The sequence below is a fragment of the Protopterus annectens genome, chromosome 7.part0 (assembly GCF_019279795.1).
Source record: "Protopterus annectens isolate FY-2018-M chromosome 7.part0, PAN1.0, whole genome shotgun sequence".
Taxonomy (NCBI): Eukaryota; Metazoa; Chordata; order Ceratodontiformes; family Protopteridae; genus Protopterus; species Protopterus annectens.
Window position 1 is genome coordinate 87,120,781 of NC_056739.1, and position 17,472 is coordinate 87,138,252.

General features: G+C 40.9%; 1 protein-coding gene across 6 annotated transcripts in view; it reads left to right on the top strand.

Moving 5' to 3' along the window:
• PPP1R12B (protein phosphatase 1 regulatory subunit 12B) overlaps nt 1-17,472 on the top strand; it is a 1,629,528-nt gene that overhangs the window by 1,181,967 nt on the left and 430,089 nt on the right. For all 6 annotated transcript variants that reach the window (XM_044076504.1, XM_044076507.1, XM_044076505.1 and 3 more), the window contains exon 6: nt 11,927-11,943. In XM_044076504.1, coding sequence (XP_043932439.1) covers nt 11,927-11,943 — 17 coding nt within the window. The remainder of the gene's footprint in view (nt 1-11,926; nt 11,944-17,472) is intronic.

Below are 17,472 nucleotides of genomic sequence, written 5' to 3' on the forward strand. Positions count from 1 at the left end.
TAGGCTATCGGCCCAAGGGCCTAAGTAATCCTAGCCAACAAGGTTCCCTGGCTTATGCCACCCAAGAAAGTTATTTTCCTGTGCCCCTGTTGAGCAGAGCCACAGAAGTGATCCCCCGGGTGTATTTCCTATTTCTCATCCACTCATCAATATTTTTCTTGAAGAGTGCTAATGAGGAACTCTGCTTGACATAGATGGGTAGCTTGTTCCAGAGTATGGGAAGTCTGTGGGACAGGTATCTGTCCCTCCAGCATGTCCTATTTATTGTGGTGACAAGGTTTATGTCCCTAGAGCATGTAGCTCAGAGGGATTTGGATTTCATTAGGTGTAGCATGTCCAACAGCTCGGGGGTTTGACATTGCTTTATATGTTAGGCAGAGATCACCTCGGTGTAGGCGATATGCTACGGAGTAAAGCTGGACTTTTTTGAGATGGTCAGTGAGGGCATCTGTTTGAGGCCAGTAATCCTCTTTGTGAGGTACTTCTGCGGCCTTTCCAGCTGCTGCAGATGTCTTGTGAGGTACATTTCAAAAGAGGCGTTGTACTCTATAATGGATCTAATGAGTGTCGAGTAGAGGGGAACAATGACCTCTTTTTTCCTGGATGAGAACCTTTTTGTGATGAGGTGTGCCACGTAGAAGGATTTCCTGACTACTGTGGTGATGTGATTATCAAAGGAGAGACTACTGTCCACCTGGGTCTTTTATCATACATTCGGCATTAAGTAGACTGACACCTATGTGGTAGTTCATGGGTACAGAGTTTTTACCAAAGGGGATGACAATGCACTTTTTGGCACTGAGCTCGAGGCCATGGCTCTGACACCAGGTATCTGTCTCCGTGAGGCCCTTCTGTAGGATGTCCACATCATTTGAGGACTCAACTATAGCTCCTAGTTTGCAGTCATCTGCAAACATCATTAGCCAAAGGCTTTTTGTGTTAGCCTGTACTTCAGAGAAGTAGATACCAAACAGGAGAGGTCCCAGGACTGAACTCTGTGGTACTCCACTTGTCACTGGTTTGAAGTCAGATTTAGAGTCTGCAGCTTTTACAGTGTGGGTTCTGTCAGTGAGCCAGTTGGCAACCCATCTTGTGATGTAGGGATTTATACCTAGTTTATTGAGTTTAGCTATAATGCCAGAATGGGGGATGGTGGTGAAAGCCTTGGTGAGGTCAAGATAGGCTGTGTGAACCACCTTACCCTCATCTACAGCTTTGGTGACATCCTCAAAGAAGTCAATCAGGTTCAGGAGGCATGTTCTGCCTTTCACAAACCCGAACTGGGTGGGGTCCAGAGTTTGGAGGTTACCAATGTCTTTGTTTATGAGTTCCACGATGATACGTTCCATGCCCTTACAGACCAGGCTCATCAGGCTAATAGGGCGATAGTTCCCAGGATCAGTGGTGGCTCCCCCTTTGTGGAGTGGGATAACTGTTGCTGTGCACCATTCAGTGACAACAAAGCCTGATGTGAGGCTATGATTGAACATGGTGCTTAGGTGGGGAGCCAGTTTGTTCTGAAGTTCATGTAAAACGCAGCCTGGGATGTTGTCTGGTCCCATGGATGCTGTGTTTTTGGCTTTAGAGAGTGCAGCTTTTACCTGCGTAGTTGTGATTACAGGAACTCTGCATTCTTCCTGTATAGATATGGGCCAAGATATGGGCCCTTTAGGGGGTGAGAGGAGGGGTAAAGATAGCACTGAACCTATCTGCCAGGATGTTGGCAATATCAGTTGGTTCTGTAATTTTCGTGCTCTTGTTCTGTAACTCAGAGCAGATCTGGGTGTTGTCATTGAGATTCTTGACATAGCTATAGAATGCTTTGTGGTTGTCCCTAGAATCAGTGGTGATTTTGTTTTTGTAGCTAGCTTTGGAGGCTCTTATAAGGGATCTCAGCTTCTTACTGAGGCTGACCAGGGGGCTCCTCCACTCATGGGATTTTACTCTCTTTTGCAACAGTTTCTTCCTTCTGTTGTAGAGTTTGTTTATGGCAGAAGACCACCAGATTGGCTTCTTTTTTTTGTGCGGATAGCGTCTTGGTTCTGTTTGGGATAGCACGATCCATGCACTTGTGTAATTGCTTATAGAGTGCATTTGTGTAGGATTCAGCAGTCATAACTGTATTGTCCATCTGCATGGGTGTCATGAAGTTCACCACTGCTGTCTTAAGAAGCATGAAGTTGGCTTTGGAGAAATTGTTTACTGTGGTTTCCTTAATGGGGGGTGGGGATGGGATGTGGATATCTAGGGTGATTAGCTTATGGTCGGATCTGTTCAACGAGGAGCTGACTTCAGGTGTAGAACACCGGTCACTCATGTTGGTAATGACTAGGTCTAGGATATTGTTTCCCCTGGTGGAGTTGAGGATAAGTTGATCCAGGGCATTGGAATTTATGAATTCCAGAAAGCATTGGGTGAAGGAGTTGGTACATGAGTAGTTTTCCCAGTTAATGGTGGGGTAGTTGAAATCACCCATTATTAGGGTGTTTGGTTGAACCCCAATATTTCCCAGTATATCAAGAAAAGAGGAGTGGGAATCCTGGGGCATGGTGGAGGATCTGTAGTAAGCTACAATTTTGATTGCAGTTTTGCCCAGAGTTAGTTGCACTTGGATAACCTTGGATGCATTATGCTGAGCAACTAGCCTGGAGGTGTGGATATCCTTAATAAATATGGATACACCTCCAGCTTTGATGTTCTGGTCCAGGTTAGATGGATAAAAAGTGTGGCATGAGTTATAGCCTGGTAATGCAGGGGTGCTGTCTGGAGCCTTGAACCAGATTTCAGTCACTGCACAGATATTGATGTTCTCCATTTTAAGGAGTGCCTCGAGGGAGTGCATTTTGATTTAGACTTCTAGCATTGATTAATTTAGGAACCTTAAGATTTATTCTAAGGGGTGTGTGTAGGTTAGGGTTTGGGTGGTCAAACATTTACAAGCTGCTTCCCTCCATTAGGGTCATAGGTGTCAGACCAGGGATGAATTTCCAATTCCCCATCCACTGGTCCAAGCTACTCTTGAATTGGGTTAGGGAATTTGAACTGGATGGGAAGCCTGTTCCAAGAATGGGTAGTGTTAAGGACACACGCTTGTCCCTCCAATATGTCATATTTATGTTGCAAGCAAAGTTTAAGTCCCTGGACTGGGTAATGCTGATGCTGTTTGTTTTGCATATATGCAGAAGGTCCATCAGAGCAGGATCAATGGATGCCTTATATCCCAGGCATAGATTACCCCTTAGTAGTTTGTAGCTGACCGAGTTCAGGGAAGATTCTTTGATGCGATCCATGTAGGACATGTTGGTTACCCCCGATTCCTTTTTGTGAAGAATCTCTGTGGGCATTTCAGTTGTTGCATGTGCCTGGCCGGGTATATACTGAAGAGGGAGTTGTACTCAATGATTGGTTTGATGAGGGCCAAATACAGTGGAACAATGACTTCCTTGGATCTAGGTGCCATACTGTTGCTTGCAAGTTGCTCAACAAAGAATGATTTGCTTCTTACTGTAGATACATGATAGTTGAAGGCCAGGTTACTATCTACATGTGTCCCCAATTCCCTGACTACTGGGTCTGCTGTTAGGGGTGTGTTATCACTGAGGTAGTTTCCAGGGGTAGTTAACTTCTTAAAGGATACTATTATGCATTTCTTGGCATTGAATATTAGACCATGGGTCTGGCTGCAGTTATTTGTCTGAGTCAACCTTTCTTTGAGGGTATAAGTGTTTTGGGATTCTGTGACTGCCCCTAGTTGATCAGCCAGAGGCCCTTGACATTGACCTTGATTTCTGAGAAATAGATGCCAAAAAGGAGAGGACCCAGCACAGTGCCATGAGGGTCTCCATTAGTGGTTGGCCTCTTTATGGAGGTGGCCCGCACTCTCCTAACTTTGTGTGTCCTATCTGAGGGTCACCCAGTTGTCCAGTGGGTGACATAGGGGTTTATACCTAATTCCATGAGCTTGTCTACAATACCCGAGTAGGATAATCTATCAAATGCTTTGCCCAGGTCATGGTAAGTAGTATGCACCATTTGTACATGGTTCATTGCTTTGGTGACCTCTCAAAGAAGTCTACCAGTCTGAGTTGGCATCTGCCCTTTACAAAAACAAACTGGGCTGAACCCTGTGTTTGAAGATTTCCTAGTCATTGTGAATCATTTCCATGATGATTCTTTCAATGACTTTGCATATCAGACCAGTCAGACTTATGGGCCTGTATTTACCAAGATCTGTAGATGGCCCACCCTTGAGTAGAGGGATGACTTTTGAAGTTCTCCATTCATGTGACATGAAGCCTGTTTGGAGGCCATGGTTAAATAATGACTGTAAGGACCTGACAGGTCATGTTTCAGGCTATTTAGGAGGTATCCCAGGATATTATAAGGGCCACTGTTGCAGTATTCTTGGCCATGGAGCATGTGTTGAGGACCTGCTCCATAGCGATAGTTGAGAGGGTTATGTTCAGTGTTATTTCCTGACAAGTTGCTGGGGAGTGGGGAGCAAGGGGTAAAATTGAAAACGAATTTGTCAGCCAGTAGATTTGCTTTATCTACTGACTCAGTGTAAGTGCAGGATTGAGAATTAGTTTTGCACATTACTGTGTACCACATTTGAGGTTGTGGACATAGCTAAAGAAAGCCTTATGGTTGTTCTTGACCTGGGAGCTATTTTTATATCAGATTTGACTTTGGTAGACTTGTTCTGCCCTCTAAGTTGCTTGTTAAGATTGAGAGACTTTTTTTTATCCTGCTGGGAATTGCATTTCCTATTTTTTGCCTTGACTTTCTTTCTTTTGTTATACAACTTATTGATGCTGGGATTGCACCAGGCTACTTTATTTTTTTTAGCTTATTCTGGATATGTATAGCTGTCTCTAAACATCTATTAACATGACTATACAAGGACTATGTAAACAATTTTGCATAGTTTTCATGGTTTAAAGAGGAGGTTGAAATTTGCCATGTTATCACTTAATAGTTGGAGATTAGCCTGGGAATAGTTTCTGAATATTCAAGGGTTAGCAGAGGTCCCGTGTTTTATTTTTATTTCAAAAAGAATAGTTTTATAGTCTAACCTTAGCAGAGTGGACATTACATGGGGGGGGGGGTGGCAGAATTCTTCCATGTTCGTGAGGACCAGATCCAGTTTTTTGTTTGCACCCCTAATTTATTGACTAATTGGTCCAAGGTGTTTGGGTTTACAAACTCCAGGACTCTCTGCTCCAGCAAGTTTGGGGTCATATATAATTCCATTTATTGTGGGGTAATTAAAGTCACCCTTGAATATGGTATTGGGTTAATGGTAAGTGTCTGCAGTATGTTTATGTGATATGGGTTTCCTGGGTCATAGAGCGGGACCTATAGCTTGCATGAATGTGCTGTGGGACATTGCCTATGGTAATTTGGACATGGAGAAGCTCAAGTGCATCATCCTGTCTGACCAGCCTTAAGGTATGTTTGATTTTGATGTAAATCAAAACTCCTCCACCTTTAGTTCTTACCTGTGCAGTAGCTGGTCTAAATGCATAGAAGACATTGTTGTCCTGCACTGACTGGATGCTCTCAGCGGTTTTAAATCATGTCTCTTTAACTGCACAAATGTCTGCATTCTCCAAGGGTTGGAGAGCTTGGAGGAAGTCGGGTTTCTTGTTTAGACTCCTGGCATTGAACAGTAACATCTTTAGATTTTCTAGAGTTGGTTTTGCTATGTCTGAAGGTTTGCCAGTTTGGCATTGCCTAAAAAAACACACAATGGGTGAGGACAATGTTTCAGCCAGTATTTAAAAGCCTAGAAGGGACAGATGCAATCACTTCCTGGGAAAGCAGCATGGTTTGTTGACTATATCCTCCCATGCTGGAGTGACACCAAAAACTAAGCCAATTATTAAAGTCAGTCATCATCTTTTCATATTGTGGCATCATCCTTTGAGAAGGTAGAATGCTGCTCAGTGCTATTCTGGCCTGGGATACAAAATCCAAGAGCTCCATGACGTCTCTCTTCACATAGTCCAGAGAGGTACATTTAAGGTCAGTTACTTCAATATGGACTATGACTGAATCATACTGGATTGGAAGTTGGCATAATGGTTAAGGTTTCTACCTCACATTCACAAAGTCCAGGGTTTATTTCTTACCTTTGGTCACTGTTTGATTGTCGGCTAGGAGTGTAATAGTCTGCAGACTGATTGTCTAGTATTTATCAATGAAGATAATTGGTGCCAGGTCTTCTCTCTGTGGGTGGTAGTTGACTTTGTTTAGAGGGGTTGGCATAATAGTTAAGGTGTTTAACTCACAGACACAGGGTATAGAGTTTGATTATCACCTTTGATGGGAAATTGGTTATGCTTAAAATAGCATGCCAAGGTGGCCAGCTTAGTACCTTTCTACCAATGTTACTTGCAATCCATTGATCTGAGTGCATGCATGATCTTTCAGGTCCTGGCCCCTGATAGGCAACTGACAGTGACTTTCTTCTCACTGAGCTTGTTGCGTTTGACATCTGTGTGGCTCACATTGACATCTCCTATGACCAAAATATTGCGTAATGGGGAAGTTGCCCTATGGGCTTAGAAGCTGAGGCTCAATGCAATATGGCTGTATGTGTTGTTTTAGTGGAGTTTTTTTGGCTGCTAAGGATATTTGTTGTAGGTAGAATGTCTGGGAGGTCTTTGGGGTTTAGGCAGACTATATTTAAGAGCCTCAGCATATGTGGGTGTATGTGTCTGAGCGTTACTGTGTGTGGTGGGTGTAGTGTATGCATTATTGACAACATAATTGGCATTATGTGTGCTTATATGTGAGATCTTTGCCACTGGTGCCATTGTGTAATTACATCTTTCACATAACTTAGCATTTTTTAAGAATTAATTGGTTATCAGTAGACATGAGGTAATTACTATACTGCCTTAGGGCATCCATATCTACCAAGCTGGCTTTGGAGATAGCAGAAGAGTTCACATCCATGATTACAGGCCATTTTTATTTGATCAGAATGTTGGTGAAGGACTATAGAGTGAAAACAGGAGTATCTAATGCAAAACTATACGGACAGTGCTTGTCATTGCACTAGCTAGTTTCTGGATGTGCAGCTGACAACTGGGGAAGTTTCAAAGGTAGTTTTATGGAGAAATTCTCAAGTCTAGGTTCCTGTGTCTATACACAACTCTGCTAAAACCTGATAAGTAGAATTGGACCAACAGGCCTACTTTATACAGACACAGAAGACTGACTAAACAAACAAAATAGCCTTGTGGCCAGTCAGAGGGTCACATTCAAACTTATTTCTCTGTGATTCCCAGCTCAGAACAGATCAGGCTCACACACACACACACACACACACACACACACACACACACACACACACACACACACACACACACACGCACACACACACACACACACACACACACACACACACACACACACACACACACACACACACACACACACACACTAGATTGTAGTCCCGAGTCTCCTTAATGGAGGATCACAAATAAAAAGCCCAAATGTGAGGAACTAAGCTACAGACAACTGACTAAACCAGGAAACACTTTAATAAAAATTACTCATGAGTGCAGGAGTCAGCAATAAGGTCATCAAAATCCAAAAGCTCTTTACAATGATAAAGTGCAACAAAATATAACAAGTAATATGAAATATAGAAGCAGCACAGTCAAAATAAGTTATAACCATGAGTTCTAATCTTCTGCTTCAGTTGCACTAGATTCAGGCCAAACTGTATGGAAACAACAGCATGGTCAGCAAATGTTTCTTGATCTGGTAAAACTCTCTGCAATTAATTTAAGTTTTTAGAACTACAGTATGCTTTTTAAAAATATATAATTAAAGTATGTTAGTTCGCCTAATACCGGTCACTGTGAAAGGCTCTAAATGGTGAAGTTAATTTGCAGTATTAAACAGTAACTGAGTGTTATACACAGTCATTCAGTCTCAGAGACATGTCAAATGTTATGCTGAGGAGCCATAACATTTGCATCCTACATGGACCTTGCTGATTCACTTACAGGTTTAGGATGTTTGCTAAGGGAATATGCCCTTAACACATACTCCAGGGAAAGTACATGTAGAGCTCAGGGGTAGAGAAGAGCAGAGCATGCATTTAAGTCAATATAAAGCTTAGGTGTCATTAAAAAACTTTTACAGCCAGCAGAATTGGTTGTAAAGAAAGACAATATTTGCATTTCTGTGGATCCATAACTTTTATATTGATCCATAATAGCTGAGTAAATTGATTAAATGAGAGTATTATGTATTGCTTATAATTGGAAAAAATGGTCTCAACACTGCCAGATACTAACTAGTTTTCAGAACTGGATACTAATCATGGCTTCTGACAGTAAAAGCTGAACAAATGCTAAACAAGGGTTCTGGCAGTTAAAACTAAATGAAGCAGGCTCCAAATTATGTACATTTAATGTGCCATTAGGAAGTTATGAATTCCTTAGACTTCCATTTGGTATTTCATCAGCATCAGAAATGTTGTTGTTACATGTGTGACTAAATGCTTGGTAGGTGCTGTAACTATAATTTTTTATCTAGTTGGGTCATAGAAAAGAGGAACAAGACGAGACTGACAAACCTGCTAAATGGAATAAAGTGGCATGGCATAATTTCAAGTTTAATAACAGCATATGAAAAATAACAGTCACAAGTCTGAAATACACAGGTGATATTCTAACAACACAGAGACTGAAACCTGATTCAAAAAAGTAGTTGTGCTATTTCCAAGCCCAGAAGACAGGCAGACATTACAGAGGTTTCGTTGAAAAGTTTAGGTGTAATATGCGTGAAATAACTATGTCTCTGAGAAAATTCCCAGAGCAAGATGTAGCCTAGTAAAGGAGCAATAGTCAAAACCTGAAAATAGTTTTGAAATGCTCAAGCAAGTAGTTACAGATGCTTTAATGTTAAAATACTGTGATACGAGTACACCATTGTGTTGTAAGTGAATGCTAGCATGAGTGGAATATGAGCCATGATCTCACAAGAGAAAAAACAGTAGCCAATGGGTCTGGAGCAAATGATCACTGAAATTCTATAATGGGGATATGGATTGATTCTGTTAGAAAACAGAACAGCCTGAAATGCACTCTTAAAAAAGATAGGTATGCTGAGATGTTCACTGAAGGGCTCTCACTGGTAGTGGGGAAGCTTAAAGTGTATTGTTAAAACTTTAATGGTGCATCACAGCTTCTGATGAGTTAAGTGCCACAGTGCATCTTTGTCCTAGAACTGTCTTATTTATTTGGGCTGGGTTTTTAATAAAAAGCTTCATTAACTTTTTATTCATCACGCCCCAAATAAATTTAATGGTTCCCTCTGTGACATCACTTTAGAGATCTTCCATAGAGTTTAATGAACACATTTTCCCTGAGTCAATGTCACTGAGGTTAAAGATCATCTTTAATGTTCTAAGACATCAGTGCAGAGAAAACAAATTTAAAAAGTGATCCTTTCAGTAAATGTAAGAAGGAAAACATTTGCGAATTAGGTGAAAATTTTAATTGATGCTTTATGCACCACATAGGTTGGTGAAAAAAAGGTAAGTCATCAAGTGTGTCAGTCCATTTTAATGCCAATGTCAAGGATGAAGGACCCATGTATTTTTTTATTCTGTTTAATTTCCTGCTGCCTCCCAGCTTTCAGCTGTCCTGTGATTTATTGAACCATTATTTCCCTTATGGGGTAAGAAATTATCTTAGTTTACTGTTATCCAGGCAGCCATCAGGATTTTCTTGTTTTAGCTCTAAGTCTTCTCTGTTGGCTGATGAGTATGCTCACAGATTGTAACACCTTCCTCTGTTTGCATGAATGATCCTGTGCATGCCGTATGGAGGCTACTGCATAAACACAGCTTGTCCGAGCCAAGTGTACATCCTGAGTATATTTGGTATACGATTCATGCCATGCACTTAGGTGCTAGCATTGCAGCAGGCCAGACCACCCACTCCCAAAGTATGAGTAAGCAGTATCAGCCAGTTCTTCTCATCATTGTTGGCTTCTCCAGTGTCAGATGTGCTAACTAATCATGGATAATCTGTCTCACAAGTGAACCTTCATTCCACTGCACTTTTTGTTGTGTCTTTCGGCTTTTCCCGGTTAGGGGTTGCCATAGCGGAATTCCGGTCCGCTAATGATTGGCAGTAGATTTTTACGTGCCGAGTTGCCAACCCTGATGCACAACCTTCAAACGAAGGTACGCCCATTCACACATGTCTCCACACAGAAGACGCTCTAGCTGAGAATCGAACAGGACAACATCTTACTGTGAGGCGACAACGCTACTGCAACACCACCACCTGCTGAGCTGAATCAAGGCCCTATTATTTTTTATATATTTTGTTAATTCGATTGTGGCTAGTTAAATGACTTCTTCAAAATCACACAGCAGGCTAGCAGAGATGGAGGGAATCAAACCCAGGACTACAGACTGATGCTTTTTAGCAAAGCATAACCTTATTCCTGTGTAATAAATTGTAAAACCTCCATGCAAGGGTTGTTGAGTAATATCCTATTCTTATTTTAGAAGCAGCCTTTTAGAAATTCCCTAAGGAGTGTCACTTTGAACAAATCAACTTATGGTAACAAACTTGTCCTTTTTTCTGTGCTTCAGTAATTTTGATGTAATTCCAGATATGGAAGTTTCCCCTTTTGAGCTATAGAGTGAATTTGTAAGTGCTCCACGGTTAGTTTGTAGCTTTATATTAATCTAGACCCATTGTTGCAGCAGAACTTCTTGGAATACTGACCTGTTTGGCAAAATCAGTTGAGCTATATACTGAATGAGCGAGCGTGGGGGGACTATGTAACTCTCTATCTTATTTTGCTTGCTGTTTGTACTGTACATTTAGGTTAAATACAATATGCGTTTTTCATAATAATGTGTTCTTTTAATGCCAAAACTACAGCAGCTATTAGCTACTAATAGCTACTGGCTATTCAGTGATGTATCTCTGTTTAGAGTCAAGAATTGTGACAGTTAATAGGACTAAACAGTAGAAGGCTGTGGTATTGAAGGAAATCTGATTTTAGATAATAGAAGGAGCAATGTTTTTCCTTTATTTCACATACTGTTTCCAAAATATTTTATATCCTTTGCACACCAGTTAAATGGTCTGAGAATGCAATTTAAAATTGCTTTTGTGTTGGTGTGTGTGCATGCATGTGTACGGCCGCGCGCGCGTGTGTGTGTGTGTGTGTGTGTGTGTGTGTATATACACTTGTGTGCCCATATGTACTCCCTTGCTTTGTGGTATGCGTTAGTAAAAATACAAAAATTATGTTTGCTTTTGGCAGTCTTGAATCTGGGGTGGGGCATTCCCAGAATACTGTGATCTTTTATTATTTGGAAGCTTACCTAGGAGCTAGACAAGTCTTACCAGCTGATGTTTGTTTTTCTTCCTTTAATGGGCTATATTCTCTGAAACAAGTCGAGGCTGTAATCAGTAAGTGGGAGAGTAAGGCTGTCTTTTACACTGCTAAGAACTCCAGAATGTGTTGTATGTCTCACGTAGACAGATTCGTACTGAAACTCTGAAATCAGGAAAAGTAGACTGCTCAGGCCCAGGTTTTTCCAGACTTTCAAGATTGTCAGCTTTGAAAAGCTTCTATGGGAACAAAGTGCATACTTACTGATCAGGAAATAGTGCTGTGCATGTTTGATTTTATGGAGGAACTTGTTTACTAGTTTTTATTTTACATTTTCTGGTATAATTTGTTCTTTTGGCTCAGCATATAACTTCTGTTACCTTGAGGAAGCTAATAATACTGTAAACGGAATGTCAAGAGCTGTGCCTGGTCCAGCTTACAGGGTAAAGCATAAGCAACAATCTGGTTTACTACTTTGTTAACTTGTATTTTGGTCTACTTTCACAATCCTTATCGATCTTTTTTCTTTGTTTTTCAGCACGAAAGACTTTCCAGGTAAGAGTGCATTCTTACTTTCCTATAGTGTTTTTTATCTTCAATGCTTTGACATGTTGTGCTTTGTTATACACCCTTTATCCCATGCGCGTGCACACATGCTCACTATGTAGATTACCTTCAAGTGGTCTGTCACTTATCTACTCAAAAGTTGTCTAAAAATGTGACCTAATTACAGTTGATCCAATAATAGTCTTCAGTTATAATTGATAATAAGGAATGCTTATGATTTTGTGATCACTAATAGCAGTTTTCTTAAACAGTTCTAAGTATTATTGCAATTTTATTTTACCACAGTGTGTTGGATTATGTGAGCTGGTGGTGATGCGCTTTCAGTGTTTTTCCCTTTCTTCTACTGTAGTGCGACTTTGGAGTTGTTATATATAAGTTAGGATGTGTGGGCATAATGAAGCCTGCCATATGAAAGGTGCAGGGGTGCTTGTCCCCTTCAGAAAAACAGTTTTTTTCTGTTTTTTGAGTTATGCTGGGTTTAGATGGTGTGTGTTGCATCGGTTGTGTTTGATCACTTGTGTTTAGATAGTCTGTGTTTAGAGCAACTGACTGTTGTACAAGAGAGCTCTTGATATGAACATGAAAACAGTTGTGTAGTATGTTCATTTTCTCAGGAAGGGCATGGGTAATTTACAGAAAGTTCTAACAAAACTCAGCCTTACTGTGTTCCATTCACCATACAAGGGAGGAGGAGGTCTGGTTCCTGAATTTACCTGAGAATATAGGAATGTGAAGTGTGTCCTCACTGTCCTGTATTTTGCAAGTGAGGCTATGGAATTCAAACCTATGTCTCAGAGTTTGACTTCTGTGCTTGAACACTAGATAGTAATAGAAATAGAGGTGCCCCCCCATCATGTTGCCTGGTTCGTCTAAAGCACCTTAGCTTAAAGTACATTTGCATCACTATAAACAAAATATGATATAAAATAATGTTTGACAGACATCTATGCCCTGAAGTTGCTGTTTGATATAACAGTGATAACACATTTCATTTTTTTCCCACATTTTTTGTCTCACTATTGCTGTTGTCAGCTAGCTAGCCCTTGTAGTGTCACCTTTATAGGTATGACCCCCCATGACTTCCCTTAAGAGTTGTGAGTCATGGGTTGTGCAGGCAACCATAGTCTGGGGTTAGAAGGAGTTTTATTTGATCCATCCTGCGGATCTCATCCCCACCCTTGAACAATGCTGAGTCTTTCATAGAAATGTGTGCATGCAGAGTGTATTGTATATGAAAGGAAGGACACAGTTGTTACTTTATGCTGACATGCTCATAATTTCCCCTGGGTATACCTAGTCGTCACTAAACAGAACAATGCGTTGTCCCCACCGATACATGATAGAGGCATGCAGATTATGGGATAAGACATTTTTTTTGCATATTGGCTGCTATTTATTTATGGATTATCAATAATAAGTGAATGGTAAGCTGGTTGTGTTGCTGTATTCCCAGAGCCAGTGTTAGCATTTTGGGAACCCTCTGAGTACTTCCAGCCTAAGTATCACCCTGCCACTGCCAACCCTGCTAAGCAACCTCTTAGTTCATGCTGTAAATTTTTAGGAGTAGTACACACAGAATGACCTGTATCTACAATACTCATATTATGGCGGGCCTGTGTACCACACTATGTTGACCCAGCTCACAAAGAGACGTTCTCATTTACTGGCATTTAGCAGCAACAATGATACATTACAACAACTCTATGTACAGGGCTAGACTTAGACAAATTGGAACCCTAGGCACTGCCTACTCTTACTTGCCCCCCCCCCTCCACACACACACGCACATCCTTCAGTCCTCCCCTCTTTTTTCCCCCCGTTTTGGGCCCCGCACACCATGCACATTACTTTTACCTTCCTTTTCTCACATTTTGACTTATTCTTCAGCTTTTTCAAGAAGCCAGGACTTTCTGTATACTCTGAAGTGTATTTTAAAGTTTTTTTGGTACTTTTAACGTGTCTACATTCTTAAGCAACTCACTTGGCACTTCTTGTAAACAGAAAATAAATCCTGGTTCTGTGAAGAACACAGGGTAGCCCTTAACTACAACGTTGTTGGATAACAGTAAACGGTCAGAAAGAAAGACCAAAACAATGGAATCACAGAATCTGAACACTTGATCTGATTTGAGAGTTTTTGGCCATGGGTGTTGGATGGAAATGAGTTACTGCCTACTTGCATATTCATAGTAAAGAAATGTCAGATAAGTAGTTTTATTGTTTGTTTCTTGTTCACTGTCATGCAGTTGTTCTGCTAATGACAAACATGTCATGACATTATTTCCAAGGTACGGTTCTTTAACTTTTCCTGTTAACACAACAGTCCAGGTAACTTCCATGAATGAAAGGGAGTGTTGGGACAGTGTTACTTTGTAATTACAACTCAGAGAATTGAGGCAGCAGTCAGAAAAGAGGAAAAAAATAAGAGAAAAACATGATGGGGTTGGGGGAATTACTGTAACTTGGCTGAGAAAAAAACAAGCAATCCTGTTTTTCACCTTTGCCAGATTAAGTACAACCATGAATGCTGCTTGCACATTCGTGATAAACACGGTAAATACGAGCAAACTGGGTAAGTCGTCTGACTTTCTATCCCACTAAGGTTATTTTCAAAACAAAAAGGAAATTGCAGCTCTATAAACAACCCCGGGTACACATCAAATAAATCTGTTGGTATAATAGTGACACTTTCACTGAAAAAAAAAATCTTTCACCACTTCACTGTTTAATATCGCTTCAAGTGAGATGCTTACGAATGTGGTTGCGATAATACGTAAGTACCGTTTTTTTTTTTTTTTTGGCACAACCTTTTCATCCAATGATGGCTTGAATAGAAATTATGATTAAGGAAAGATATTCATTGTGTTGCTGTGCAACTTTCGTTTTCCTTTCAACACACTTTTTCTGACCAAAACAGCACAGTAATAACCACTCAGGAAATAATTCAATTAACCTGGGACCCTCAGAAGCCACAGATGCTCAAGGATGCATTTTAGAGCATTTCCCAAACTTTTAATCCAATCGTGGCCTGAATAAAAATCATGAGTAAGAAAAGAATTTCAGTCTTATTTTTTTCTTTCAAGGAAGATATAAGTTGTGCCCAAAGTTTAATATTCACAGCTGACAAAAATAGCTCATAATAAACTAACAAGACAATTGTTGTGTTGCGTGGATACACAAATCCTATCTGAGAATACTGACTGCTTCACTAACTCCCCCCAATAAAAGGCTGTCACTGCCTCTGCATCCATCTCGTTCAAATGGCCACGCCACAGTCATGTATTTTAAAGGACTGTTGTCAGACATATACATAGCATGCCTCCTCATTCTTTATCCCTGCCCCTCATAGGCAGCTGTCTTTATACATGCCTGATGTGTGATTGCGAGGAAAGTATAAAAAAGAATGATTACACTCATGTGTTCCACTTTGTTACTCCTATACAGTACACTGCCCGATACACAAGCTATAGTCATCTTCGTTTTACACTTCTGAGGTTTGGGAAAAAGGTAAAAGAAACAATGACCACACTACCCCCAGCCCAAACACAAGCCATAATGACCTCCTGTGCATATCTGTAAGATTTGACTAAGATGAAAATTAAAGAAGTAATGACCATACAACCTCCCCCCCCCACACACACACACACACGCACACACATAACCTATAAGCAACCTTAGCTACACACAAATATGAGCAGGGCTGTTTTTAGAATGGGTGTGTTTGAGGGCAGAGGCTATCACTAAGTCCATATCAAAATCATTTATACAATCTGGGGTGTGGGAGCCACCAGACTCATAGAAGAATCAATCAAGTGTCTGAATGTTCTGAGATTTATTTTGTGCCTTACTTTTGAAATATAATTACTTGTTAACTGCAGATGTTATGTTGTCTTGTCTCACCTTCATTCTTACTGGATGATCGGCTCTGACTCGGCCGAATACACTAGCTCGAAGTCTCTAACTTGGATCATGGCAGAGTAGGTATCCCATCATGCAGTGGTGCAATCTCCAGATCTAGTTTGCTGCTTTATGAGTTTGGATGTTCTCCTCTTGGTCGTGGCTACATTTTTGTCTTTTTCTAATCTTTGTATATTTAGTCTTTAGAATTGCTTAGTTTAGTTAGTTTAGTTAGTTTTGAGTGCTGTGCTTTTCATAGCCTTAGTAGCTAATTTATCGCTGTTGCTGAGCTTCTTGTTGGTCGTCGTTTTTTCATTAGGCCTGTGTTGTATATCCTGTCACTTTATCTGTAGTGGTGTGTTTAAATTGTTGTAGTTAGTTAATTAGTTAGTAAGTTAGTTAGCTTAGCTCATTTAAGTTAGAGAGCTAACTGCCCATTTCAGTTAGAGGGCTAGTAGTAGTGTGTTCTGTGTGGGTGTCCCTTTGACAGCTACTAGGTCCATTTAAATTAGAGGACCTAGTGCTCGCTTAGTTAAACTCCAGGTTATTTCCCTTTCCCTTTAGCTTTACTAGAAGTGCTTTGTGTATTAATAGTTTTTCTGGTCTAGATGTGTGTTTTCTGTGTGATATTTTCTTAGTCTTATAGTTGCTTTAGAATTTCTTCATCCCTACCATGTCCAAGGAAGCTAGGGAGAAGGAACATAAGCCTTCGGGCTTTAAGAAATGCCAAAAGTGCTCCCAAAAAATGTCCATTACGGATGGACATAGTGTTTGTGTTTACTGTTTAGGAGCAATCCATCTTCAGTAAACCTGCACATTCTGCCACTCCTTTAGTGCCCGTGTTCTACAGGAGAGGAAAAATAAACTGATTGTCAAAGGACTCTTGAAACCAACCTTTGAGGAATCTCTACGGAGTTCTTCTTCAACCTCATCCAGTAAGTCCTTTACAAAGGACAAACCAACAAAAAGGCCATCTCCAGTCTCTTCGGCTCACTCTGAGCCTCTTAAAAAATTGACTAAAGTTTCTCAAGCATTAACCTCCTCTACTCCACCACCTTTGGAACTGATGGAGATTATTATCATTGATAAACCAAGTTGTTTGGCTCCAAGATCTTCAGAGCTAAAAGAAACTGTGACTGGGAGCCAGTCCATTGAACTTCTGCTGGTCTCCCCTACTTTGAGATCTCCCATCCTGGAGAGATCTTGTTCACCAACCCTAACCTTCAGGTCTTCTAGGAGCATGTCTGATGATGATGTGGAGAGGGTGATGCGCAGACTATTGAAGTTGCCGGCTCTGGCAAAATTATTCTTGGCTCCAACCCAACAGGTTTTGGAGCCGTCTAAGACTGTTACATCCACTCTTGTTCCTCCTCCGAGCCAAGCTGGATCTTCAGAGCCAGAGTGCCAAGTACCACTTGCTGTAGACCCTTTGGTTCTGGGACCCCTTCTGGATATTCCAAAACCGATCTCAGCTCCGACACTCTCAGTGCCATCCGTGGTTTCTAGGAGCTGTAGCTCTCCAGTCGGCTCCGAGGGGGACGCTCAGACCTGAGCTTCTTCTGTTCTGAGTCTACCCCTTTGTGCCTTGACTCAGTTGAGCTCGGCTCCTGCATTGGCTTT